This window comes from Cornus florida, unplaced genomic scaffold, assembly GCF_030987335.1.
Source record: "Cornus florida cultivar Cherokee Brave unplaced genomic scaffold, ASM3098733v1 CherokeeBrave_3.0.0_Hap2_Chr10, whole genome shotgun sequence".
NCBI lineage: Eukaryota > Viridiplantae > Streptophyta > Magnoliopsida > Cornales > Cornaceae > Cornus > Cornus florida.
This window is the reverse complement of record NW_026775580.1, coordinates 90,983,133-91,009,800: the sequence shown is the minus strand read 5'-3', so window position 1 is coordinate 91,009,800 and position 26,668 is coordinate 90,983,133. Positions and strand designations below refer to the sequence as shown.

The following is a 26,668-nucleotide window of genomic DNA, read 5'->3' as shown; positions in this document are numbered from 1 at the left end:
GAAAGCGAGTTCTCACCTGCCCTCATCAAGTTCAAAAATGGAAATTCATTAGGAACAATCTAATTCCACTCCCTTTCTGTAATGGAAATGCGCTAAGGAAGCGAACAACTCTACAAGAAATTCATTCAACTTCAACATCACTCCGCCTGTCAAAAAAGGAAGTTGACCCCATACCTGCAGCTTGTGTGATTCACTCTATTGGTCTGCTTTACGGTACGTGCTGTGCAAGGGGTATAGCTCTGGGAACGGGCTTAGATGATGCATTGACTAATGGCTCGCCGGATATGACCAAGTTCATCCGGCATTGAGAGACCCGGTTAGAGAAAGAAAAAAAATATATAGAGAGAGAAAGGTAAAAGAAGCAAAATTAAAATTACTAAATTTCCTTTTTGATTTTTACTTTCAAAATATTAAAAATAAAATTTTCTTATTAAACACGATTTTACTTTCTATTTCATCTCTAAAAAGTGTATGATTTTACTTTTGAAGAAAATAAAAGTAAGGAAGTAAAAGCGTTAGTAAACATGCCTTTGGTATATTGCTAAAATTTGTACGTGAGGTCGAATAAGGCGAAGAAGGCAAAGGGGAAAGTGAATAAATCTTATTAGGCAATAGGGTCACAATTGGCGGTGGCAAGGGAGGCGACGGAGGAATATGAACCACAACCAATTCTGGTGATTTTGGTGTTGGCGATAAATTAGCCGGCGGTGAGATACTTAGTGATACTGAATAAGTTGGTGAACTCGAACTCGAAGATAAAGAGGACAAAGAAGTAAATTTAAAGTTCTTTCTCTCAAAAATCTCCCCTACTAAGACCTCAAACATACTCCTCGACGCCAATCTAGTGCCAATCGAACTCTCTCGACCGCCTAAAGACCCTATCGGAGAGTAAAACTGTTCATCTTCCTTGTCCCCTGTGATACCCCCGAATTTCCACATATAGGTTGGCCAGGCCCACACCCGAAGACACGTGAATATCAAAACAATTTAGTATTTAAACGAACACATAATACATGAAGAATAAATCGTTAAACGAAATTATATTAATAAAATAAAACCTCCTTGACAAAAATAAATTTTATGAATTTAAAATTCTAAAATATAACTCGGGAATCCTATAAGTCAAGGACCCCTAAATCATAAACTACTAATCCACCAGTTTATACATAATATCTAACAATAAAAAAAACAATACTACTTAAAAGTAAACAAGACGAGTAGATGAATGACAGTCTCCCAGCTGCGGATCCTCAACCTCGAGATTGGAACTTCTAATAACTTGAAAAATAAATCGTGGGTTAGACCCACGAGCAAGTTCCCTCTACCAAGCCTATGAAAACCAGTAAATAAAACATCTCTAACCAAAATCATCCTAATTAAAGTTTTAACCTTTAATATAATAAGATGATACATATATATTATATATAAAAATATATAAAGAATATGTTCATTAATATATTCCTTGAAATCCAAGACCATAAACAATAATAAGACTATCTCTATATTTAAACTAACCATCAAGTACATTCCACTTTTAAGATAAAACTCCTTGAAACCTAAATTCCATATTTAAACAGTTATTTAACCATTTAAATAATAAATAATAATCCCAGAAATATTTTCCTTCAATCCAAATCCCAATTTCCACCAATGTATGATTTTATTTATAAAGTTCACATAACAAAGATCTATACTTTGGCAATTCATCCATGCCTTCATTAATATTATTTTATCAATACTATAAAATAATATATTATCCATTAAACATTAGTTTATTATAATATAAGAATATTTATCACCTGCAACTTATAAACACAATATTCATAGATGTATATTTAATTATCTAACTTACCTAGCAATTTATTTATAATTTGGCAAATCATCCATGCCTCCACAAATATTTATTTATGTTTTGGCAAATCAACCATACCTCTAGAAGTATATTTATTTATACGATAGCAACTCAACCATGTATCTACAAGTAATACATTTATACTTTGGCAAATCAACCATGCCTATTAAATGACAATTTGTTTATGTCTTGGCAACTCATCCATGCCTCCAAAAGTATGTTTTTTTTATCCATACTATTAATTAGCAATTCATCCATACTTCCCATGTATGTATTTTATTCATACAATTAACAAGACAATTTATTTATACCTTTAGCAACTCATCCATGCCTTCAATTTAACCATGTACCAAACTTTACAATTAACTATGAAATAAATCATATATAGGCACTCCATGCAAGTTATAAGCATATAATTAATTTAAATAAACAACCTATTATGATTTCATCAACACCAACATCACATATATAAACATGATAAATATCAATGAACAACTTATTAGTTGATTAGGTTATATTTATTTATTTATGTGTGACATTATAACACGTAGGCGTATATAATACGTAGGTTACACAATTTAGCAATGTCCAAATAACACGTTAAATATAAATATTAAGAATTATTTAGTCAACACCCAACCAATACAAATTATCCAAATTGGTTAAAACAAGTATGGGATAAGATATATATATATATAAAATTCGTACTATCTTCTAACCCAGTTTTGACAAGGTAAACATCCGTTTCACGAAATTTTCGTGAAATACAAAATTGTGGATAATCGAATTTCCAATCAACTGCAAAGGATTTGAGCCGTTTTAACACTCGAGGAAAGAGATACAGACAGACTACTAAAACGGAAATTGGAGAAAGTTTCCTACTTGAAGAAGGATTCTTCCTTTTCTACTAATCAATTTCTTCACATGCATTTATCCTATGTCTAAGTGATTAACATGCCAATTTAATCTATAGATTTTGATACTCAAAGTGATAAACTTATGGGTTCTAAGAGGAGAGTTAGAAAAGAACTTGCCTGAAGGTTTCGAAACGAAACCGACGCTTCAACCTTGGTTGTCTCTTCCAAATATGACGTCCTCTTTATCTGATTTGGCCTTCTCGTTGTTCGCTTTCCCTTCTTCTTTTTCTCTGCTTCTCTTATTTTTTTCTAACGTGAAAAACCTTTTAACAATATACCTTATGTGTGCATAAATATACACATTAATACCCTAATCCTATTCCTAGTATGGTTACCTAAATAAAAACTAATAATACTTTTAAATAAAATATATATACACATATATTATATTATATATATTCCTCACGCAATAAAAATAAATAATATATATTGTCAATTCAAATCCTCCTCCATGTTGCACTCTAGTTATATTAATATTCTTGACACATAAAGATAAATAAATAAATAATATATTGCCAATTCAAATCCTATTCTATGTAGGATTCTAACTATATTAATATATATAAAACATATAAATATAAATATATATATATATATATATATATTATGTAATATATATTTATAAATCATTTTTAACTATACTTACCATATATATGCATATAGTCCTATACATATATATTTATTATAAATATATAATTATATATATATAATCCATTTAATATGCATAATATATATATATATATATATATATATATATATATATATATACTCATGCATAAATCCACGGGCCTTTAAACCATCCCAAATCCTTTAAAACTTCCTTCTCCAACCCAGGACCCAAATCCTTTGATCCAAATAATCCAAGCCCAATCCATTAAATTTAAACAAATAATTAAATAAATAAATATTTAATATTAAACGAACTAAATACATGTAGCACATAATCAAATAAGAATTAACAACTAAGTTATACCATAGAAATAAAAATCAACGCCAACAAATCAATCAATAATCAAGCATATCATCGTACCAATAAATCGAATAAACAAGTAAACAAATAATTAATTTAAAATAAATAAATCTATTAAATTCATTTAAAAAGATAATTAATTTAATTAAATAATTCTTTTAAAATATAGGGGTATTACAGCAGAACCCATATGATATTTTCGAAATTCTGAGGCAAATGTTGCGCGGTAAGCGGTGGAAGAAGGTGCAGCTCTGGCGAGTCTAGTTTCATTTGATTTTCTCTGCCACTACTTCTGTAACTAGCATTTCCGTTATTGGAAGCAACATGAGCGTCGATGCCACTGAGAGAATCAACAATTATACCAAGATAAAGAAACTCAGAGCTATTAGGAGGCGATCTTCGCTGCTTGTGAATGTCATTGGGAGCATATCGAGCACTGTAATGGAACAATCTGCTACTGTTATCGGATTTGTAGGTTTTGTCGTCGCTGAAACTCCGTCGTCTCTAACGACGAATGTACAGAAACATGACAACAGTGGTGATAATGGCGGCAACGATGACGAGGGCAACGGCGAAGGGGATGAGTTTGGAAGTGGATTTTGGTTTGGTGGTTTATGGTAGGATGAGAGAAGATATATTGGTGAGGAAGAAGGTAAAGGAAGAGCGAGAGGGAGATGGAGGAGATGGTGGACAATGTGAGGAAGGATAGGATGAAAAAAAGAGCTCTTGGTTGGGGGTAGAAGTGGAAAATGGGATTTTGGGGGTTGGGGTTGAAGGAGATGGAGGCTGAGTAGGAGGTATAGAGTCTAGCGGCAAGAAGAGCTGGTGGAGGTGGAGTTTCCGGGACAGATAGCTCCGGTGGTGACATCGACGAGCACCGGAATGGTCATCGCTTCGGCTATCCCGTGAACGAATAAAGGCAACAGAAAGTGAAGCAGAGGTCTCAGTTCTCTCACACTCAGCAGCCTCTACCCCATTTCTTTTTTCTTTATTTTTTTTCTATTTCTTTTTCTTTTCTTTTTTCCTTGGCTCTTTCTTATTTAATTCATAAAAATTCACAAAGAAAATAAGTAATAATAAATATATAAAATAAGAAAAATAAAATGAAATTGTGTTATACACACACACACATATGTATGAGTCTGTATATTTATGGAGAGAGATGAGGGGTAGGTGATGGAAGGTGGAGAGAGGAGACAAAGAATGAAAGAGGGCTACAATGGTCACTGTTGGCCGGAAAGGTGCCAGAACTGATTGGGGGGGGGGGTGGGGTGGTGGGGTGGTAATTTGCATGTTTTTGATAGTTATGATATTGACTTGATTGTTTTTATAGTTTAGCGGAGTAAAATGTTGATTTTTGATAATTGAGGGGAGTGTTTTGCTTTTTTGCCTGTGTTAGAGCATTTCCAACCCACCTATTATATGGATTGTCAATTCAAAATATAGCAGGTGAGTTAAAATTGAGCCTTCCAATGGTTTGTTATATCACTTGTCAAAATTTGCCTTGCTATTTTTTGTGCCAAATCTAATAAAACAAATAGTAATAGCTATTTACCTTTTTTGTTGCCTGCCGTCTCTCTCTCTTGCTCTGCCAAAATCTCTCTTTTCAATGGAAGAAACCGGTGCCCTCTGCTTCTCCACTTTTTCTTCTTCTCTCACCTCTACTTCTTCGCCCTCAATTGCTCTCTTCCTTCGTCCATTTCAGCGCAAAAGCTTCCAATTTTGGCAATTTCCTCGACGACGATCCGTTTGGATCTATCCCTGGGATTCTTCTGATGAAGACGGTGAATTTCTTTCTTGATGTTTCTTGGTAGACTGAGTTGAGAGACAACAGCTGAAGCTTGCGAACGGCGAACCCGAACTGGAACAGCAGGCGATGGAAACGGAAAGATATGGGTTTTATTTTTTAAACAATATGAAATGATACGCCGATATGGGTTTTAATATAGGTAATAGGTTTTCAACCTTGGATTCTTGCAGACAGATAGATAAACTGAAATATATGGGTTTTGAACTTCTGATTCTTGTAGATTTTGTAGTTTGCAGTTGCAGAGAGAGAGAGAGAGAGAGAGAGAGGGGCAAGTTCTTAGAGTTGAGAACGAGAATATAGATGGAGGTGATTGGGGAGGCTGCAATGATTTGCTGGTAATAATATAATCAAATATATATATAAATTTCTGAAAAGGAAAAAAAAATTATATAATTTTTTTTTATATAATAATATAATCAAATATATAAATTTATACACACGCATATATATATTTTGGTCCTTTTTTGACTAGATATTTTAGATATTTGATTATTTGTAATTAAGTTTAATTTTAGTTTCCTTCTAATGTTTACAACTTGACTTGTAATGTGTCTAATATTAACGATGCAAATATGAATGGTGTAAATGGTAGTTGAAAAAAAATAGTAGTTATATCAAAAAATAGCATTTTGTATAAAATGTATCATTAGAGCATAATTGCTAAAATATAACATTTTGGCACTATAACACTATCAAAATATACATTTGATATCCAAATTTAACATTTTAGAATTGGAGATGCTTTTAGAAGTAAAAAAGCAATACTGGTTTTACCAGAACCAAATGTTACGAACCATGTCCAATTATATATTGAACATTTGGGCCCCTAAAGTACAATTAAGCCCTCCTGCTAAACACACACACACACAAAAAAACACATTAGGAGCAAAATACAGCAGAAGTCATCATATGCCGAGTCCTCCACTGTGCGTATGGTAAGCCTCTCCATTTCAATGACATGGCACGATTCCATTGGCAACCATAACGACCTGTAAAGACGAAATTGTACACAAGTCCAGTTCATACGTAAAGCAAAGGCTCCAATTCACACACCCTTTGTTTCAGAGAGAGTCGATGGTTTGCTTTGCTTGGGCTTCTTCGCCCCTTGCGGGCGAAAAACCGCAAAGCTAAATCACAAGAATGTGAGAAAACAGAACGCCGAGTAGAGAGAGAGAAACACATGTATTATAGAGAGAGAAGGAGAGAGAAATATACATATATAGAGAGAGAAGGAGAGAGAAACATATACATATAGAGAGAGGGGGAGGGAGAGAGAAAGAGTATGGGCAACAAGATCGCTCGCACAACACAAGCCTCGGCGACCGAGTACTACCTCCATGACCTACCTTCGTCTTACAATTTGGTACTCAAAGAGGTTTTAGGTCGAGGACGATTTCTGAAATCGATTCAGTGCAAGCACGACGAAGGACTCGTTCTCGTGAAGGTCTATTTCAAGCGTGGCGACTCGATTGATCTCCGGGAATACGAGCGTCGACTCGCCCAAATACGAGAGATCTTCCGTGGTCTTGATCATCCCCATGTTTGGCCATTCCAGGTCGCAATTCACAACTCTATATATTCAATCTGTGGTAATAGTCGTAATTATCCGTAAATCCGATTTTGTTTGTTTGGTTCATGAGAAAACGCTTGGAGTTTGGATTCGCATTTCAGTGACAATTGTTATCTGCTATGCTCTGTTGGTTTACGAGAAAAAGTAGGAAAAACAAGGAAATTGAAGAAAATAAAGCCATTACAATTGATGCATCTGTTATAATTGATTATAATGAAACCAAATCAATAACATGAGCTTCAAAAATTTTAATTCCCTTTTCGTTTACGAGCTTTACTTATCTCAGCAATGAGACAAAAGGAAAAATTAAATTAGAATTTAAGAAAACCCTCCTTGACTGACTGAAAAATTCATTGAATTAGTTCAGTTTAGTGGAGTGTTTTTGTCTCTAGGTCCCAATGAAATAAATATATAACATCTAAAGTGAGAGGTTTATTTTCTTTCCAACATTATCTCTGCATTAAAATGATATCTGTCTGAATAAAAGTGGATCATAATTACTCAATTGTGTTATTTTATTTTCTTATTTCCGAAGGATAGTTCTTGAATATTCTCTTGTAGTATTGAGTCTTCAGCTCGAGTGGTATGTATTCCTCCTTGCAAATGGAAGGTTGAAGGCTCAAGTCCTCTTAGAGACAATACTTGGTGTTTGCCTGAGTAACTTACTTACCAAAAGAAGAAGAAAGAAGAATTCTCACAATGTATATCTTTGCAGTTTTGGCTTGAAACAGATAAAGCAGCTTATCTCTTGAGGCAATACTTCTTCAATAATCTTCACGATAGATTGAGTACCCGGCCTTTCCTAAGTCTTGTTGAAAAGAAATGGTTGGCTTTTCAGGTCTCTCTCTCCCTCCCTCTCTCTGTGTGCGCCCATGAGTGTACTTGTGTGCATTATTACGTGTGTGCGAGCTTGCGCATGTGTGAGTATTAGATTTTGGGTTAGTATAGTTTGACAAAGCATTTCATCATCTGTTGGGTGTGCAGTTGCTCTATGCGGTGAAACAGAGCCACGAGAATGGAGTTTGTCATGGTGAGTTTACTGATTTAGGGCATTAGGTTATCATCATCGTGCAGTACCATGTTGATTTTTGTGAAAAAGAATTGCATGAAATGTTGCAGGTGATATTAAGTGTGAGAATGTGCTTGTGACTTCTTGGAATTGGCTTTACCTTGCTGATTTTGCATCCTTCAAACCCACTTATATTCCCCATGACGATCCATCTGATTTCTCATTTTTCTTTGACACTGGAGGAAGAAGGCGTTGTTATCTTGCACCTGAGGTTTGGTTCCATTTTACCTTAAAATTTTTGGATTGCCGATTATTATCTGTTGCAATGGTTTAATTATTAAACGAAATGTTAAATTTGTGTTGGAACTGATTGAGTTTGATCAAAGATTCTCTCTTTCAAATTCCAAAGCATTCTTTACCTAAAAAATATAAATAATATGAATTCAATTTTTACCATTGAGTTGAGCTAAATTTTGATGAATTTTATTGCTAATTGTGAATCAACTAATTGAGAAATAATTACCAATATACAATAAGTTCTAACGACCACAATTGCATCAGTGTGGGGACTTGGTCTAAGTGGAACAGATACTTCTCCAGAGGAGTCCATACTGGACATATGTCAGACATTTATACTTGTTGCCTTTATAAATAATAAACGATGTTTTGGACAATATCTATTGTCTGTTGTGTGGATTTGTTTTAACTTTTATCGTAGTTTATTTAATAAATATATTTTTAAAGTCATTAAATAAATATTTAATTGACTCTAATAAGAGAAAATCTCATTTGCTCAATTTACACATGCTTATAATTTTTGTCAGTGAACAACATTATTACACTTTTATTTTTCCTAGTATCATGATCATTAAAACTAATAGGTAAGTGGTTTATTGATTTTCAGAGATTCTATGAGCATGGAGGTGGTGAGATGCAAGTTGCACAAGATGCACCTTTAAGACCATCTATGGACATCTTCGCTGTAGGGTGAGCATCTTTTGACATGAAAATCCTTATCCAAAAAGGGAAATTTTTATTTATGATTGTTGATGTCAACTGAGATGTTGAGATCCCAAAATTACGAGTGTCTTGATTAATGTATTAATATGAACACCAACATAGGGGAAAAAATGTATGTATATATTGTTAAAATGAGTGAATCTTAGTCATCAACCCAACCACATGCTATATTTTACTTTCGCTTCCAGCAAGTCAAGAATTTTAGTGCAGCCTGGCCAAGACTTTTGATTAAATTATTATATGCTTATGACAAATAAAATTGCAATGTATACTGTAACAAAAAAGGAATTACTTATAAAAAAAGAAAAAAAATTCCACCTTATAAACTCTAACGAAAAAGGAAAAAAAATTTTGAACAACAATGTTTTGCCTACCACCACTAAACTACCACGTTATTTGACATCATCACATTTTCATCACTCCTTCCACCACCAATCTACTGGCGCACTGCCATGTTTATGTTTTTGTCTCTACTAAGGGTGTAACTCGGGTGGGTTTAAGGGTCAACTCATGTTCAATCCAAGGCATAAAACCTTCAAATCAAGTCCAACCCAACCTGACCTTCAACCCAAGCTTCCCAACCTAAGCTCAACCGATGCTCAAAATTTTGAACTTAGGTTAGAAAAATCAGGTTGAGCTTTAGGCTGGTCCAAAACTAAATGTAAATATATATAAAAAAGTCTAAACAAATTCTCAAAATTTATTTTTCAAAGGATTAATATATAATAAATCAATATTTAAAAAAAAAAAGAAATTGAAAGAAAAAAGATTGACCATGATTATAATTATACATATATTTTTTTAAATTATAAATATATAAAAGTCATGTGTAATTTCGGGCTTCAAACCGAGCCCAACCCTAACCAAGTCCGGGTTGAAAATTTTCAGCTCAAGCCCAACTTTAACTACAGAAATAATTGTCCAAGTCTGAAAAATCAGGTTGGGCTGCCTAAGTTGCACCCTAGCCTCACCAAATCCAGTATCACCACTGATTCCAATAGTTCGATGGAATTCAATAACAACAACAAAAAAGCCTTGTCCCAACTATTTGGGATTGGCTACATGACTCCTATTTAGTCATTCTACTCAAAGGCACACTCATATATTTTCATATCAGCTCGACTATGTTCATTTTGCTCTTTGCCTTCCCTATCATGATCCTCAATGCTTTGTTTTTTGATAAGTAAGATATTATAGACGGCGCTGCTTATCCACAAAAAAAGAGAAGATATTAAAGACAACGCTCAAAAGGGGAGCGCATCCCTAGAACTACACAAAGGCCAAATAGGGTCCTCAAACACTAAAAAATATCCAAAAAGTCGTCTATTTCTCCTATAGATTTACAATTTCTCCCCCATATCCAAAAAAATATAGTGTTAAGGGTAGAGAATTTAAGCACACTAATAGGATTTTCCTCTCCCTCGAAGGATCTCCTATTCCTTAATGTTGACCACATGCAGTTAGTGTCTCAGTGGTTTTTGCTGCGCATGATCAAACCTTTTAATTCAATTTTCTCTTATTTCATCTCCAAATGAGTACTCCAACTGTTCCATGAATATATTCAATTCTAATTTTATCTCCACCCCTCCTTTTTTCCTTACCACATCTTTAGTTTTGTTTGATAAGCTCAAATTATGAACATGTTATTTCGTAGTTGTTTTAACCAATAAAGTATGTGGCTGATTCCTTTGGCCTAACAAAAGGATATGCATTGATTGTTAGCTACCTAATGCAACCTTCTTCCTTTTTTCAGACTTTGGGAAATCTTGTGTAAGGATAACAATATAACAAACACACTATGCATGACATAGGCAGTGTTCAAACACATAATAAACACCGTTGGCCAGGATTGAAACCGAGTGCCCTCGTGACATGTGGGAATACTAACCACTATACTACATTGACTTCCGTGGAATTAATATATCACAAGAATCAAACGACGTTCCATTTTATCAATTCTCCATTGAAATATCATCCGAGTTATCTAGAAACTGCCCATGTGGAACTGAAACAAGTGTTTTGGGATACAATTATTGTTACTATCTCTCATCCAGCTGAATCCATATTACTTTATTGATGAGGTGTGTTGGTGTGAGGTATAGTGTTTTACATCTCACTGGATTTTTGTTTAGTATTCTGGAATAAGCGTGAATAAGTCATTGGTGCATCATGTGAGGTTTGGTTTCCAGAGCCATTCATTTTTCTTTCTCCCATGACATTGTTAACACACATAATATATGTGTGTTTGTTTGTTTGTATAAATATATATATATATATATATATATATATATATATTTGTCTGCACTCATCTGGTCAATGCTTCAGGTGTGTAATTGCGGAGCTTTTCCTTGAGGGTCAGCCACTGTTTGAACTGTCTCAGCTACTTGCTTATCGTAGAGGGCAGTATGATCCTAGCCAACATCTTGAGAAGGTATTCTTTCTAATGCTATATTGATTCCTTTTTGCCTTAGCCTTATTATTATTATTATTTTGATCTCCTCATGTTTTTCTATTACCTTTGATTTGATTGAAAATTTGAAATCACTCTATACTGGTAATTTTATTATCAATTCTCAGAGCAGGTTGACGTTAGAAGATGAATGCTGTTGATGTGATATTTCTCCTAGAATTTTTCTTTTAAGTTTATTTTCAGCTTTTGTCCTTGACTATTATTCTTGCTTATGGATTACATTGTTGAATAGCATGCTTTATGAGTGCAGATTCCAGATTCAGGAATCCGTAGGATGATTCTTCATATGATTCAGTTGGATCCAGGGTCACGATTTTCTGCTGAAAACTACCTGCAGAGCTATGCTGGCATTGTGTTTCCGTGCTACTTCTCGCCATTTCTGCACAATTATTATTCCTATCTGAATCCTCTTGATTCTGATACAAGGGTAAAGAACTTTGATATTTTAATCTTTTAAGAATTGGTTAGCTTTGACTCGTACATTAACTGTTTGCTGTCCTATTTTTCTGTTGTAGGTTTTAATGTGCCAGACTCTTTTCCAGGAGATACTTAAACAAATGATGAACAATAGGCCAAATGAGGAGACTGGTGTTGCTCTAGGCACACCTTCAAATGCTTTAGGCGGTCATTTGTCACATAATGTGGACACAAAGAAGAGATTGAATCCGGCAAAGGGCTCACCAAGAAAGAGTGAAGAGGCAGAGAAGGGTCTAATTCACGATCGGCTTGAACTTCTTGGTGATATCAGTACTCTACTCAGGGATGTAAAACGAAGTAGTCGCTATTCTCGTGTGAAGCCGATGCTGGAGGATGTAGCCAATTCTGCATATTCTCAAAAGCGCAAACAATGTGGCATGCAATCTCCTGGCGAGCTACTTCAAACTATCTCCAATGTATTCAAGAGAAATCACCATCCCTTTATGAAAAGGATTACGTTGAACGAATTAAATTCTTTGATGTCTGACTATGACAATCAGTCGGACACTTTTGGAATGCCTTTCCTACCATTACCTCAGGATACTATGAGCTGTGAAGGCATGGTTCTGATTGCTTCACTGCTTTGTTCGTGCATACGCAATGTTAAGTTGCCTCATATGAGGAGGGGTGCTGTACTTCTGCTGAAGTCTTGTTCCTTATATATTGATGATGAAGATCGATTGCAGCGTGTACTTCCATATGTTGTTGCGATGCTTTCTGATCCAGCAGCAATTGTGCGTTGTGCTGCCTTGGAAACTTTGTGTGACATTCTACCTTTAGTCCGAGATTTTCCTCCCAGTGATGCGAAAATTTTTCCAGAGTATATTATTCCAATGCTTTCCATGCTTCCTGATGATCCAGAAGAAAGTGTGAGGATATGTTATGCCAGCAATATATCTAAACTGGCATTAACTGCTTATGGGTTTCTAATTCACTCAATAAGCTTGAGTGAGGCAGGGGTTCTCAATGAATTAAGTTCGCACCAGAAGTCATCAGTCTCATCCACTGAGACACCCGGACGGCTGCAGAGAGTAAACGATGATGCACAGCTTGCACAATTGAGGAAGTCCATAGCTGAAGTAATTCAAGAACTTGTAATGGGCCCAAAGCAAACTCCAAATATCAGGAGGGCACTCTTGCAGGATATTGGCAACCTATGCTGGTTTTTTGGCCAGAGACAGAGTAATGACTTCTTATTGCCCATCCTCCCTGCTTTTCTAAATGATCGAGATGAGCAATTAAGGGCAGTATTTTATGGGCAGATTGTTTACGTCTGCTTCTTTGTGGGTCAAAGAAGTGTCGAGGAATATCTCTTACCATACATTGAGCAAGCTTTAAGTGATGCATCAGAGGCTGTAATTGTAAATGCATTGGATTGCTTGGCCTTTCTGTGCAAAAGTGGTTTTCTGCGGAAGAGGATACTTCTTGAAATGATAGAGCGCGCTTTTCTGTTGTTATGTTATCCCAGTCAATGGGTAAGGAGGTCAGTTGTCAACTTTATTGCAGCCAGTAGTGAGAGCTTAGGTGCAGTAGATTCTTATGTGTTCCTTGTCCCAGTTATACGTCCTTTTCTCCGCAGACAACCTGGGTCTCTAGCTTCAGAAAAGGCTCTTCTTTCATGTCTAAAGCCTCCGGTCTCGAGACAGGTGTTTTACCAAGTCCTAGAAAATGCCAGGAGTTCAGATATGTTAGAGAGACAGAGGAAAATATGGTACAATTCATCAGCACAGTCCAAACAATGGCAACCTTTGGACTTGTACCATAGTGGAGCTGGGGAGTTGAAAACAACAAAAGGCTGGTCTGACAAGCAACATGATCTTCAGGGTCACAAATCTGTTGTTGATTCAATGCAACAGCTGGATCTAGCTAAGCGTGATGATGGGGATGCTAAGATGAGTACCATGGGAACCTTTATGCGCAATGCTTCTAGCACATTTGATATTCATGATCCTCTAGGCTCAGAAAAGTTACAGTTCTCTGGATTGATGTGTCCACAGGCTAGTGGTGTGAACAGCTTCATTTATGATAAATCATCTGAAGGCATACCTTTGTACTACTTTAGCGTGGATAAACGAGCAGTGGCAAATGCTCCTGCTGCATCTGATTCTCCGTCTCATTTGAACTCTCTTGGATTTGGTTCATCATCCATGCCTTGGATGGATCCCGTAAATAAATCCTTTAGCATGGCTAGTTCAGTCCCAGCACCTAAGCTGGTGTCCGACTCATTTAGCATTAGTAGTGGTTCTAAACAGTTTCACAGGGTGGTACATGAAGCAGAAGGCAGGGAAGCTGATCAAACAGCATATATCAACAACAAGTTTCAAGACCTAGGATTGTCAAGCACAACAAAAAGTTCTATTACAGCAGAAGATGCCTCCACTCCAACTGATGCAGCGGGATTGCCATCATTTGGACGAGCATCGGTTCTTGATTCAGGGTGGAGGCCACGTGGGGTGTTGGTTGCACACCTCCAGGAGCACCGTTCTGCTGTTAATGACATTGCCATTTCCACAGACCATAGCTTTTTTGTGAGTGCATCTGATGATTCCACTGTTAAGGTGTGGGATTCCAGAAAGCTGGAGAAGGATATCTCATTTAGGTCAAGGCTAACTTATTCTCTTGAGGGAAGCCGAGCACTGTGCATTGCGACACTCCAGGGCTCAGCTCAAGTCATCATTGGAGACTGTGACGGCATGATACATATTTTTTCTGTTGATTACATTTCCAGAGGACTTGGGAATGTTGTTGAGAAGTACTCAGGCATTGCTGATGTAAAAAAGAAGAGTGTTGGAGAAGGTGCCATACTCAGCCTTTTGAACTACTCTGAGGATGGCTTTGCCAATCAGATGATTATGTACAGCACCAAAAATTGTGGGATCCATCTCTGGGATATCAGAACAAATTCAAATTCGTGGAATTCGAAAGTAACTCCCGAGGAGGGCTATGTGTCTTCTCTGGTAACTGGCCCTTGTGGGAATTGGTTTGTTTCTGGTTCTTCAAGGGGTGTGCTGACTCTTTGGGATCTAAGATTCCTTGTACCTGTTAATTCATGGCAGTATTCTGCTGTATGCCCGATAGAGAAAATGTGTCTTTTTGTTCCTCCTCAGAATAACTCTGTTTCCACTACAGCACGGCCCCTTGTTTACGTTGCAGCAGGTTGTAATGAAGTTTCTCTTTGGAATGCAGAAAACGGGAGCTGCCACCAGGTACGTGGATGTTTTTGGTTATTGTTCATAGAAAGTCAATATTGATAACATTTGATAAACTAGAAATATCATAATCCCATAAGGTGATAAAATGGGGTAGAGCCATCTGATATGGCCTGGAAATGCACAATGATGGCCAATGATGACCCAGTATGAAGTGAATGCCTGCTTTTTTAGCAACAGGCTGTATTATTGATTTTAAAAATAATGTATCAAGTTGTTGACTATAGAGATACTTAAATAGGGAATAGACAAATGATTAATAATTTATTAATTCAGAACACTTCTTGTCTTGAGTGAGCCAGTGATGAGGACGAGTTGTGTAATTTATGAAATAAACTCTATTAAGTGATTCAAAATATTTAAGACGAGGTCTTTGTGTTATTAATAGTCTTTAATTAGTTCATACAGATTTCTACCTGGATGATTCATTCTTGCATTGTATTATATTGTTTGCAGGTTTTTAGGGTGGCAAATAATGATAGTGATGCTGAATCCTCTGACCTGCCTTGGGCCTTGGCCAGATCATCCAGAAAGGCAAATTCTAAACCAGATCTAAGACAGAATGTCAACCCTAAGTACAGAGTTGATGAGCTGAATGAACCTCCTTCCCGTCTTCCTGGTATCCGTTCATTGCTCCCCTTACCTGGGGGAGATCTGTTGACTGGTGGTACCGACTTGAAGATACGTCGCTGGGACCACTGCAGGTTTTGGTTTTTCTCCCTTTCTGCTCATTTGGTTCTCTTATGATCATTCTTTTATCTAATCAACCCTGGTTTTTCCGTACTGCAGACCTGACCGAAGTTACTGTATTTGTGGGCCATCTATTAAAGGAGTTGGAAATGATGATTTCTATGAAACAAAATCTAGTTTTGGAGTGCAAGTTGTCCAGGTATTTCAAATATTTTAAAGGATTTCTTAATTTTTTCTTTCTGCTGATGGTGGGATGGTAAGATGGTAGGACATTTTGTATTTAGTAGGTTACAAAACAACGGAGAGTCCAAAACTGATGAAATTACTTTGGGAAGTGGGTGTATTTCAATCTGAGTTTTCTGCCAAAATAAATGAGTAAAATTGCATTAAATAATTTGGGCATATTCAACTATACTTTTGGTAATTGGTCAAGGGACTTTGCCTTTTTCCTTTTTCTTTTTCACCCTTGTTTCTTTTTATTTTATGCCTGGTGCATAGATGTTTGTAATCAAAGAGTTGTTGCATAAAAGTGGACCTGGTGTCTGAATAATAAGTTTTTGGTCAGAGAACTTGCTGCAGTGGTAGATTTTCTTTTTTCTCTTTTTATATTTAATGGAAAAGTAGGTTGTCATGCACTATAGCCCAACTAGAGATCAGTCGTCTCATAATCCATGCTCTCTTTTCTATTTTGATTTTCTATATTCAAGAAGTTATTGGTCCAGAAAATCATGGATTAGATTCATTACTCCAAAGCACAATTGACAAGAAATTCCTTTTCTATGTAGAATTCCATCAACTCTAATTTGTTCTTTTGACCCTAGTGATTTCTTATATGAACTTTGAAACTGACATTTTGTACTTTTAACTAAGTGATTTTCTGATAAGAGCTCTGAAACGGTCACTCTTTCTTCTTTTTCCCTGAAATTTTATCATATGTATCTTTTTATCTGGTAACTGAAAATCTTGTAATTTGCTGGACCCCATGGGATTAGAGTATGTAGGACTGAAATTAAAGTGTTCCCCTTCTGTTTAACAGGAGACAAGGAGACGGCCTCTAGCAAACAAGTTGACCACAAAGTCAGTCCTTGCAGCTGCTGCCACTGATTCTGCTGGTTGTCACCGTGACTCCGTCCTTTCTTTGGCTTCTGTCAAATTGAACCAGAGACTTCTGATATCCAGTGGGAGAGATGGCGCTATCAAGGTTTGGAAGTAAAGGACCTAAGCATACTAGTGATTTACTGTACATATGTAGTGTCAATGCTAGTTAAAATTGTAAATTATACAGTAAGAGTAGAAGGGGAAATTCCCACCCAGATAATGAATTCAACTTTCTAACCACCGTCATAGTTTCTAATACATCACCGTGCCTGATTTGTACAGTAAGCATACTGGGATAAATAAGATTTTATATTGTTTGAATGTCAAATTTTACTTTATTTCCATTATGAGTTCTCTATGATTTTGCATTTGCACGTGCAATTTCAATTGGGGTGATGCCTCTAGGTAACATGGTTTGTCTGTTATAGTCGCATATTTAGAAATTATTTAAATGTGGAAATCATCCAAGTCATAGTTTGTCTGACCGATATACTCATATCATGGTGCTTGATGATCCCTCTAGTACAAGGAGGGCTTCCAAAACAGAGGCTTATATTAGGAATAGGTGGAGTTGGTAGAAAATCTTTCATTTGAAAAACCTTTGTCCCCTCATAGTTGGGCCAATGGTAAGAAAACTTGACCACCTTTCTCAAAATTTGGTTGATCTGTTGAGTTTAATTTTTTACAAGCCTTACATGGTGGTATACATTAATATTTCCCTTTAATAGTATCACTTTTTCAATCAGATTGTACTCTTAAATTATTAATATGTGATCTTTAATCAGGATTCCAAATATTTAATTCAATCCAGGGGAGTCACATATTCAGCCTATGATGGAGAATGTGCCTGCAACTTTCTTTTGCTACTATTGAATTGTTGGAATTTGGACACAGTGATGATCTAAATCAAAAGTTTCCAGCAGAAATTGTAAGACCAGAATTTAGAAACATGTAGGATACTTGACTCCTTCAACTTTTAAAATGAAAAGCATGAACTACATGTAGGATTTTGTCGCACATATTCATGTTAATTCACCATTGAGGACTAGCGATACATGTGTGACAGCCCTAGATACTCTCCAAACTTCGTGTTGTACGGAAAGCCAGGACTCTGCAGTGTCCAGATTGTTAGCTTTTTCTATGGCATCACCTATTCCAGGGAAGGATGTAGATCCATAATCGTTGTGCTTTGATGGTGCATAAATCTGAGAGAGGCAAATTTGTAGTTAGATATGGTCCATTTATATAAACTACCATATTGTAATAATATATGTTGGGTAGAATCTGCTTTGTTTTTCTTTTCTAATTAGTTTTCATATAGAGCTAGCAAGTTTTGTCTCACCTTTTGTTGGGAATATGATCTGAAGGTAACAAAAGAACAGTCACATAGACATCAATGAAGTATTGTGCTGAGCGTTTATTTAGGCTTATATATAGGAGTGGCAAGTTATATCTTACCTTTTTTAGAGATGTATGAGAAAGAAACAAAGGAATAGTTGCATTTACTTCAACGAGGAATCACTTGTTGTTTAGTGGGAAACATACCAAATGCTTATACCATGGCCTTCCAGTGAGTCCATCTCTGTCTGTGAATGCTCGCTCTGCCATCATTAGTCTATCATTCAATTCCCTCACTTTCCAAGGGTCATTTTTCCACATCGATGCCCAACCTTTATTTTCTTCTATCGCCTGGAAAGTTAAATTTTTTTCATTTGATACAATATAAGACATGATATCTAAAAATAATAGAAAGTTAGAAACTTGAGCAATACCTTTCTCTGCTTATTTATATTGGTGGCTGCTTTTTTTAGCTCTTCTATGGACTTAAACAAGGGAATAAGGCTTATTCCTTTATCTGATACATCACCTTTTAAGTCTTCTGTGCTTTTCTGTTTTCAGGGATTTTGATCATTATGTTGCATTTACTTTGCCACTGAACACCAAATAGAATTCGCATGCACTATTTTAGGATGCATCCCAATTTCCATAGACATACCTGGAGCTCGTTAACGTAGGAGAGGTAATTGAAAGGCAAAAATTCCTCATCTGCAAGCCGAAGAGCTACTAAACCCCAAACATTTGCCACTGTTTTCGTTAATAAATAGTCATATAACCATACTATATAGTAATAATTGTTGCGAACAATTTATAAAACTCAGACTTCGTCAATTGATAAAATCAGATGTGCAACTACTCATTTTAGCAAACGTGCTTCACAAGGAAAACAGAAATAATTGATATTGAGCAAGTAAACCAGTGTTCTTTTGTTTGTAAGTAACAATATAAAATGCCTTGAACTTCGTATCTTAGCATGATGTAATCTTTCAAATCCACAAGTAACTTTTTTTTTTTTTTTTGGTCATGGAGATCTTTAACTGTTTTGGATGCTGTCATTAGGAAAAAAGAAATAAAACATACCTGCTACATGCCTATGAAACATAGGGTCACCGAATTTCATCATCCATACAAAGTCATCGTACATCGAGTGATAGACAGCGTAACCTGCATTTTACAAGTTCTGTAAATAATCTTTGAAATTTCTAAACAAGATGCCACATTTCAAACTGGATCTAACCTTTTAGTGGCTGCAGAATTTGGTGACTTTTGATTTTATGCAAGAGTGTAATAGTTGAATCCCTTATTAAACAATTTGGAATATTAATTACATTGAAGATAATGAAAGCATCTTAAGTGAAAGTTCCCTTTATCAACAATAAGCAATCTTGATTTATTACATGCTTGTAAGTTAGCTGATTACTGGTACTGGCTAATATTTATATAGAAGATATTTCTGTTGCACAGCAATGTGTTAGTAGTTCTCTAATGTTGTAAAGATCTATTGGCCATGGTCAGTAGGTGTAGATATGTGTCTTGGTGCTCAGCCTTAGTTGAGGAGGTGGTTTTGCGATATGCTGACCTATGAAGTGGGAGCTTGGGTGTCATGGTGAGTGAGGGTTGCACCAATTATAGCATTTTACATCTGAGTGTTGGTTTTGGAAGTCCCTACATTTTCCTAGGCTCTTGTGTACTTTTGTGTGTTTGGGAGGGGTAGACAGTCCCCGCAAGTCCTTTGGTTACTTTTTGTCCCTAAACATTGAATTGATCAGTTAGGGCTACTGTAGACCCGTGACATCTAATGCCATAGTAGGTTGTCTCTAGGGGAGGGATATGAGTGGTAGCAATTGGGCTGGTGGTTTTGGAAGTCCCTACATTTTCCGAGATTCTTGTGCACTTTTGTGTGTATATTTTGCCCACTTATCCTTTTGGGAGGGGTTGACAATTCCCGCAAGGCCTCAGGTTACTTTTTGTCCCTAACCATTGAATTGATCAGTCAGGGACTTTAGACTGTGACAACTAATTCCATGTCCCTAGGGGTAGGAGTGGTAAGAATTGGGCTGGTGGCTCCTGACTTAGCCAAGCATAAGTTCAAGAAGGCAGTGGGTTATTGGGCGTGAGTGAGTGGGCAAGTGATTGAGTAGATGCCAAAACATGAGCGCTTGTACTGGGTACGATCCTACTTGTTAGGTGTTTGTCAAGGCTGACAGATGGAAGTAATGATTGGTTGCACAAGTAGGAATTAATGAGACAGAAGCTGGGGAGTCAATCAAGTGGAACAAGGAAGCAATGGTCACAACTTCTAACACTCTTGTGGGGCCTTATGTTTTTTGATAGAGAATGAAGGATGTTACGCCTAAGTGGTACAAGTGTGATTGTTACCTCACAAGGAATGGTAGATAAAGCTTGATATTTCTGTAGCTGATGCTACATAAGCTATGGTTTGCTTGCTTCTTGTTCGACACAGATTGATGCACAAGGCAGAGAGGAGTTTGAGGATTTCCCGCCATTGGTGATGGAATTAAAGTTGGCATGATACGGGCTACCACCAATGAAATCTGGAATGTGGATAAGGATAATGCACTAAGGAGGCATTGTCTGTGTCCTTGTAACCACCATTGAAGACTTGGCTTGAATGCTTGGAGTCTTGAACAAGGAGATCATGGGAGAGAACAAGGTGAAGCCTATTAGCATTTATGCACATTTTTCCTGACATTTGTTTCGAGTGAGGAATATGAGGGGTTATGCCTCATGTGGAGACAATGGTGTTGTTTGAAAAGTACCATTGCCAAGGTTATGATGTCATGACAATAGAGCATAATTGAGCATGGTTGTCACGTTAAAGTCAAAGGTCATGGAATGATCATGTGCTAAGACATTAGCAACAACCTCATATGCATGGGAACATCACAACTCCATGGTAGAGCTGTATTTTAGGAGTATGAAGCCACTAAATCTAGAGTAAAGGTTCTCTGGACACAGGGCATTTAGTTGTAATATTGATGTAGTGGATTAGATGGGATAAATCTTGATGGCTTTATATGTGGAAGGCATATCTTATGTCTTTTGTTTGTATGTATGTTATGTGATTGCCTTGAGGACATGATTTTGGCTCAAGAGTCCCCACACAGTACAACAAAAAACAGACCATGTTGCCAGTCTCAGGTGGTTGTGGTTAAGGTTAGGTTACTGAGTTGAACTAAGTTAAAGCTCGCTCAGTGGAAATTTGTGTATAGCCATGCATATAAAGTCGCACTTACATGGACAAGTCATGGGGCGGAAAAGTTCTTTTTGTATGAAATCTTGTTTGTAGTTCTCTAGCCTTTTGTTTACTTTTACCCACACTGTATTCTAGTGTTCACAGTGGATCTTCGAATAATAACATCGCTAGTGTTGTCTTTCTGACATGAGTTAATGTTGTTTTACTGGTTCATTTTGGGGCTACAAATTGTATTTTGCAGTTGCTCTGACAGATTTTCATTTCTTGGTTATATATCCATGATATACTTGTTTATTATTTTTTTTCCCTTCGTTCTTGATTCTGAAGTAGTGACTCCTGTTTCCTTCTTCCTCCGTATTTGTTGGTGAGACAACTTTTATTAGGACTTATCTTATTATTAGGCCTCACTGCATATTATTGGGTATGTACAGCTAGTGCATGATTTAGCATGAGTGCCACATATAGTATGTATAACATGTTAGTACTTGTATGATTTGTACATTGGGTAATGACTAGGGCAACTAGTTGTGCTATCACCTAGGCTTGCTCAAGTGTTTTTACAACCATGCATCGAGATGTCAAATAAATATAGTTGTAATTAGAGTAGGCTTAGACACAGACAAGCACTTGGCAATCATTTTAACTGAGAAAAAGGGAGAGGATATGCTGCTTACCCTAGTAATGGCATAATTTATCATTTACTTTTATGACAAAGATTGCTTTTTTTCTTATAAGTTATTATTTGTGACATAAAAAACTGATCTGTCTTCTAGAATTGATTATGTGAAATATCACTAATATTATGGTGATGAAGTTGTTTACCATGTAATTCAATGCATAGAGTAATTGAGAATTGAGGTGCAAAATCTAGTCAGAATGCTCTGAAAACTAAAAGGAAGCCAAGCCCTCTTATTATCTTGTTTGGTGCAACTAGGAAGAGATCTACAATTTCGTTTTATATCACCACCAATCTTCAAGATTTGAATGATTTTTAACTACTTGGCCTCATATCATTGTTATAGTCTTATCCCCATCACCATCTTATTTCAGCTTGCTTGTAGCTATATTCGGTGACACCTTTTTTCTTTTCTAGTTCTTTCAAGGTTGTCTTCTTGGTTTTTTCATGCTTAGGGTCTACCTGTGTGAAATGATAATTTTTTTGTGCTTATGTTTAGCATATGCACCATTGAACAACTCACTCTAAATTTTTATCCCCCTCAGTTTAGAAAGTTTATGCTTAGTGGGGCTGTGCGCATGCTGAACCTAAAAAGCTTTTACCAAGGAAAATTTGTAAAGTTTAAACACCATACTTGTAAGGAAAACTATTCTACATAATACATAAAGAAATACGGGTATGCAGTCATAAACGGAATATATATAAGCCTACGTGTGCTTCTACCAGATAAAATGTGTCTAAAAAAGATATGTGTTTGTTACCTTCTCCAAAAGACAAATCAGCTGCTGGAACACCTACATGTTGTACAAATGCTGCATAATCTGATCCTCCCCCTCCTAGCCTTCCAATCTTTGATAAAAAAGTTCAGGTAAATTGGTATAACTAAATTTTTCTTTGTAGTGTTAATTGAAGTTGTTTGGGGGTGTTGCAGTGAAGCAACTTTAAAATACATACAATGGGAGAATTGCTGGAGCCAACCCAGGATTCATAGATAGTTTGCGATGAGTTATCTGGATCTTGAACCTTCAAAATTTGTTATATAAGTTTGATTAAGATTTGTGAAAAGATACTTTCCAAGAAAAAGAAAAGATGAGTGAGAAGGTGAAATAAATCGCTGGAATACATTGACATCAAGAATCTGCTATAAATTTTGTTATTATTCTTAATATATATTTGTTCCTGTAGCTGCTATACAATAGGTTTGGCTAAGAACACTGACATCTGGAAGAAGTATTTTATTGTTGTAGTAGTTGTTGATACTGGTGATAATTACTGTAACTGCAAATATTGCTTAGGTATACTAGTGCCAGTATTATTAGTTATTATTTGGAGATACCTGTTGAGTAGCTTGTTTGAGTAGTTCATCAAGCTGCGGAGTTGCAGAAGCATAGAATCCTGCTCCATATACTGCACTGTCCACATTCAAGTAAGCAATGACCCTTGAAGCTACTATTTCCCTGTTTTCTTCAACCCATTCTGTCGATCCTATCTGGGGCGGGTTGCTTGAATTTGGTCAAATTTTTGTGTGTTATGTGTGTGTGTGTGTGTGTGTGTGAGAGAGAGAGAGAGAGAGATACCAGACCATACTCCTCAGCATCCCAATTGCAGAAGACAATTGTCCGTCGAGGTTTCCACCCTCTTTTCTGCAGCTTCTCTAGCCTTTGCGCAACCTCCATTCCACATAAAAGATCAGGGAAAGGGCTAATTGTTATTTAGAAACTTGGGAATCCTTTTTTTTTTTTTTTTTTTTTTTTCTTTCTATCCCCCCTTTTCTGAGTAGACAACGGAATGCACTTGGAACATAATTACCTCAAGCAGGGCTGCAGTTCCACTGTTGGGATCAACGGCTCCAAATGTCCATGCATCCCGGTGATTTCCCAGAATGACAAACCTATATATAGTTGCAACTCAGTGATTAAATTGTTATAAGGTGAGTTTCTTTAAAAATTAATGTTCTACATAGATGAGTTATTGTGCCACTTTGTGGATGTGTAGTTTTTTGTTGGCATACTGAAATCCCTAATTGATTATTTCATATGCAACGGCAGCTCCCATGACTTTTAGAATACCTGCATTACTGTTTTGAATGATTTGAAATTACCTGTCAGGTTCTTCTGCTCCTTCAATAACACCAATAACATTCTGGATTGTGTTTATGATTTGCTTTCCCTGAAAGAACCATAAAAGACCCATTCATCAATTTGCAATGGGCAGATGTTCTACTGCTTTTGCTTAGGTCTTAAAGGTTGAACCATACTGATATTGACACTTACCTCGTAGCTAAGATTAACAATTCCAGGCCCTGGTCCAACCCTGTAAACAGGGACATCTGCACCTCCCTGCCAGTCGTCATTTGCTACTAATCCACCAACGGACCTTAGGATTGCTTCACCATTTGCTGCCGATATAGGCAATGAAGGTATCTTAGGAATGTCTTCTCGCCTCGCCACCTCATCATCTGATATCCTCTCACACGCACCGGCACTTGGCCAACCAGGTGTGGTAGGATCACCAGTCCCACCGTACACTGATCCTACCTGGACTCCACTCGGTGGCATCCACTTGTCATCTGGAAACCATTTTGCATCACCTCCGCCGCCACCATAGTCCTTCCTATCCGTATACACTAATACCCCTACAGCACCTGCCTCGTAAGCATTTTCCACAATGTCCCCTCTATATATCTGTCCATACCTTGCCAATACGACAGTACCAGACACGTTGACTCCCATCTCTTTTAGTTTCGCATAATCTTCTACTCGCCCATAATTCACATAAACCACGGGTCCAGAAACGGTACCTGACTTTGCGTATGCGTGGAATGTGGGTAGGACTTCGTTAGCCACATCAGCATATGGATCACCTTCATAGATCTCCTGTGTGAGATCCGACGTTGTTGGTGCCTCTTGAGGTGAGGGTGTTAGTGTCAAGGACCGTGAAACTGGATAAGTTAGGAGCACATCATAGGACACGATGTGTGATCGGATGTTGCAGGAAGTGAGAGTGGATAGAACGTAGGCTGCAGCATCGGCGTTGGCTTGTGAGCCCGCAACGTGAGGTCGGCGAGTGAGGGTGTAAAGGTGGCGTGATATTGAGGCATTGTCTGAAAGAGAACTTGATATGTATAGGGAGTGATAGGAAGATCTTGGAGGGGTTGAAAAGATGAGGAAGAAGAGAGGTGTTGCTAGGGCTATGAAGGTGATGGTATTTTTAAACATTGAGCTTGATTTTGGGGTTTTGAGAAAACTGGAGTGATTGGAATGGTGGTTGAGGGCGTTCTCTGAAGTAGGTGTGGGAGTCGAGTTAGCAAGATAAGCCTCTGACAACCCATCTAAGAAAACTAGATAGAGAGAGTGTGTGTGTGTTTTGTACTGTTGTGGCAAGATGATGTAATTAATTCCATAAACAAACCCTTACTCTATGTTGGCGCTTTTGTGTTTTTCCATTCTCAATGGAGGTGGTCATTTTCTCAGTATCTTTTTCCTTTAGTGGGCCTATGATTGAGTGGATTTTCAACCCTTAATTATTTATCGTAATGGGCATTTTTGGCATAAAACCTTTAAAGAAGGCATTGGCAAATAATTTTGGTAAATCTGTATATTAAATGTTTGATTATTATTTTCTTTTGAAGTTCCATCATTATTTTTAAATTGTAATGCTAACCTCCTGATTAGGAATATTTAGATATATGGCTCTTAGATGCCAGATGCTTAGGAGCAAGGTATGTGGGACCAACCTATAAAGTTGTGATGTTACTTACAACTATAATTTTTTGGCTTTCTTTTTTACTCCCTAGAACTCTCTCAATTATCAAAGGTGATAGGAAGGGGACAACAATCCCTTAAACTGCTGATCTTGCTCTTTAATGCTCAAACACCAAGAAATATGTATATATTTGAGAATTCGAGTACCAATATAATAACTTAATTTCCTAAGTTTCTTGGAAAGTGGAATCTTTTGATATATTCTCATGCCAATATTACACACATAAATACATTTTTTTTGTGCGTGTAAATGTTGACATGCATATATGTCCGTTAGTCTGTTGAATGTCTATTTTATCCCTGAACAACAATTTCACTCAAGTTGCCAAAAAAAAAAAAAAAAAAAAAAAAAAATTTCAAGGATAATTTTATTTATAAAATAATCTACTTTACTTTGTAAGCTTTTGATTCGAATAAAAAGAAGAAGAAGAAGAAAAAGTTTAGAAGTCTCCTTTTTGTTATTAAATGGTATAAAAAGAAAGCATTAGGCTGTTAGCAACACCTTGTATTGAAAGTTGAAACCACTAGTTGATTCCATTGCATCCTTTTCGTTTACTTTCATTCATGGATACATTTTAATT

General features: G+C 36.6%; 2 protein-coding genes across 3 annotated transcripts; one reads left to right on the top strand and one right to left on the bottom strand.

Annotated features, from left to right (window-relative positions):
- Positions 1-6,580: 6,580 nt before the first annotated feature.
- On the top strand, positions 6,581-17,436 carry LOC132280146 (serine/threonine-protein kinase VPS15). Its single transcript, XM_059782276.1, has 11 exons — positions 6,581-7,104; positions 7,835-7,957; positions 8,104-8,149; positions 8,239-8,399; positions 9,033-9,115; positions 11,474-11,579; positions 11,869-12,045; positions 12,134-15,301; positions 15,761-16,008; positions 16,094-16,193; positions 17,031-17,436. Exons 1-11 carry the CDS (start codon positions 6,832-6,834, stop codon positions 17,205-17,207), a joined length of 4,662 nt encoding a protein of 1,553 aa, XP_059638259.1. The 5' UTR covers positions 6,581-6,831; the 3' UTR covers positions 17,208-17,436.
- A 558-nt stretch (positions 17,437-17,994) lies between these two features.
- LOC132280147 (probable glutamate carboxypeptidase LAMP1) lies at positions 17,995-25,676 on the bottom strand. Of its 2 annotated transcripts, XR_009471478.1 has the most exons (13): positions 24,597-25,676; positions 24,425-24,492; positions 24,133-24,214; positions 23,901-23,993; positions 23,660-23,812; positions 23,278-23,346; positions 23,085-23,172; positions 19,511-19,594; positions 19,089-19,177; positions 18,865-18,981; positions 18,551-18,781; positions 18,435-18,453; positions 18,206-18,297 (listed from the first exon to the last, which is right to left on the bottom strand). XR_009471478.1 is itself a non-coding variant. In XM_059782277.1 (12 exons), the coding sequence occupies exons 1-12, from the start codon at positions 25,539-25,541 to the stop codon at positions 18,115-18,117; spliced, it is 2,115 nt and encodes a 704-aa protein (XP_059638260.1). In that variant the 5' UTR covers positions 25,542-25,675; the 3' UTR covers positions 17,995-18,114. The 2 variants fall into 2 exon arrangements, 1 of the variants encoding a protein (XP_059638260.1); XM_059782277.1 differs by lacking the exon at positions 18,435-18,453 and having other exon boundaries at positions 17,995-18,297; positions 18,638-18,781; positions 24,597-25,675.
- Positions 25,677-26,668: the final 992 nt, after the last annotated feature.

Excerpts from the sequence above, each read along its gene's own strand:
- LOC132280147 (XM_059782277.1), bottom strand. The coding sequence starts at position 25,541 with ATGTTTAAAAATACCATCACCTTCATAGCCCTAGCAACACCTCTCTTC. Across the intron at positions 19,595-23,084 it reads TGATTTGTCTTTTGGAGAAG|GTTACGCTGTCTATCACTCG; the intron begins GTAACAAACACA and ends TGTAAAATGCAG. Across the intron at positions 19,178-19,510 it reads GTTTCATAGGCATGTAGCAG|TGGCAAATGTTTGGGGTTTA; the intron begins GTATGTTTTATT and ends TAACGAAAACAG.
- LOC132280146 (XM_059782276.1), top strand. The coding sequence starts at position 6,832 with ATGGGCAACAAGATCGCTCGCACAACACAAGCCTCGGCGACCGAGTAC. Across the intron at positions 7,958-8,103 it reads AGAAATGGTTGGCTTTTCAG|TTGCTCTATGCGGTGAAACA; the intron begins GTCTCTCTCTCC and ends TTGGGTGTGCAG. Across the intron at positions 8,150-8,238 it reads CGAGAATGGAGTTTGTCATG|GTGATATTAAGTGTGAGAAT; the intron begins GTGAGTTTACTG and ends GAAATGTTGCAG.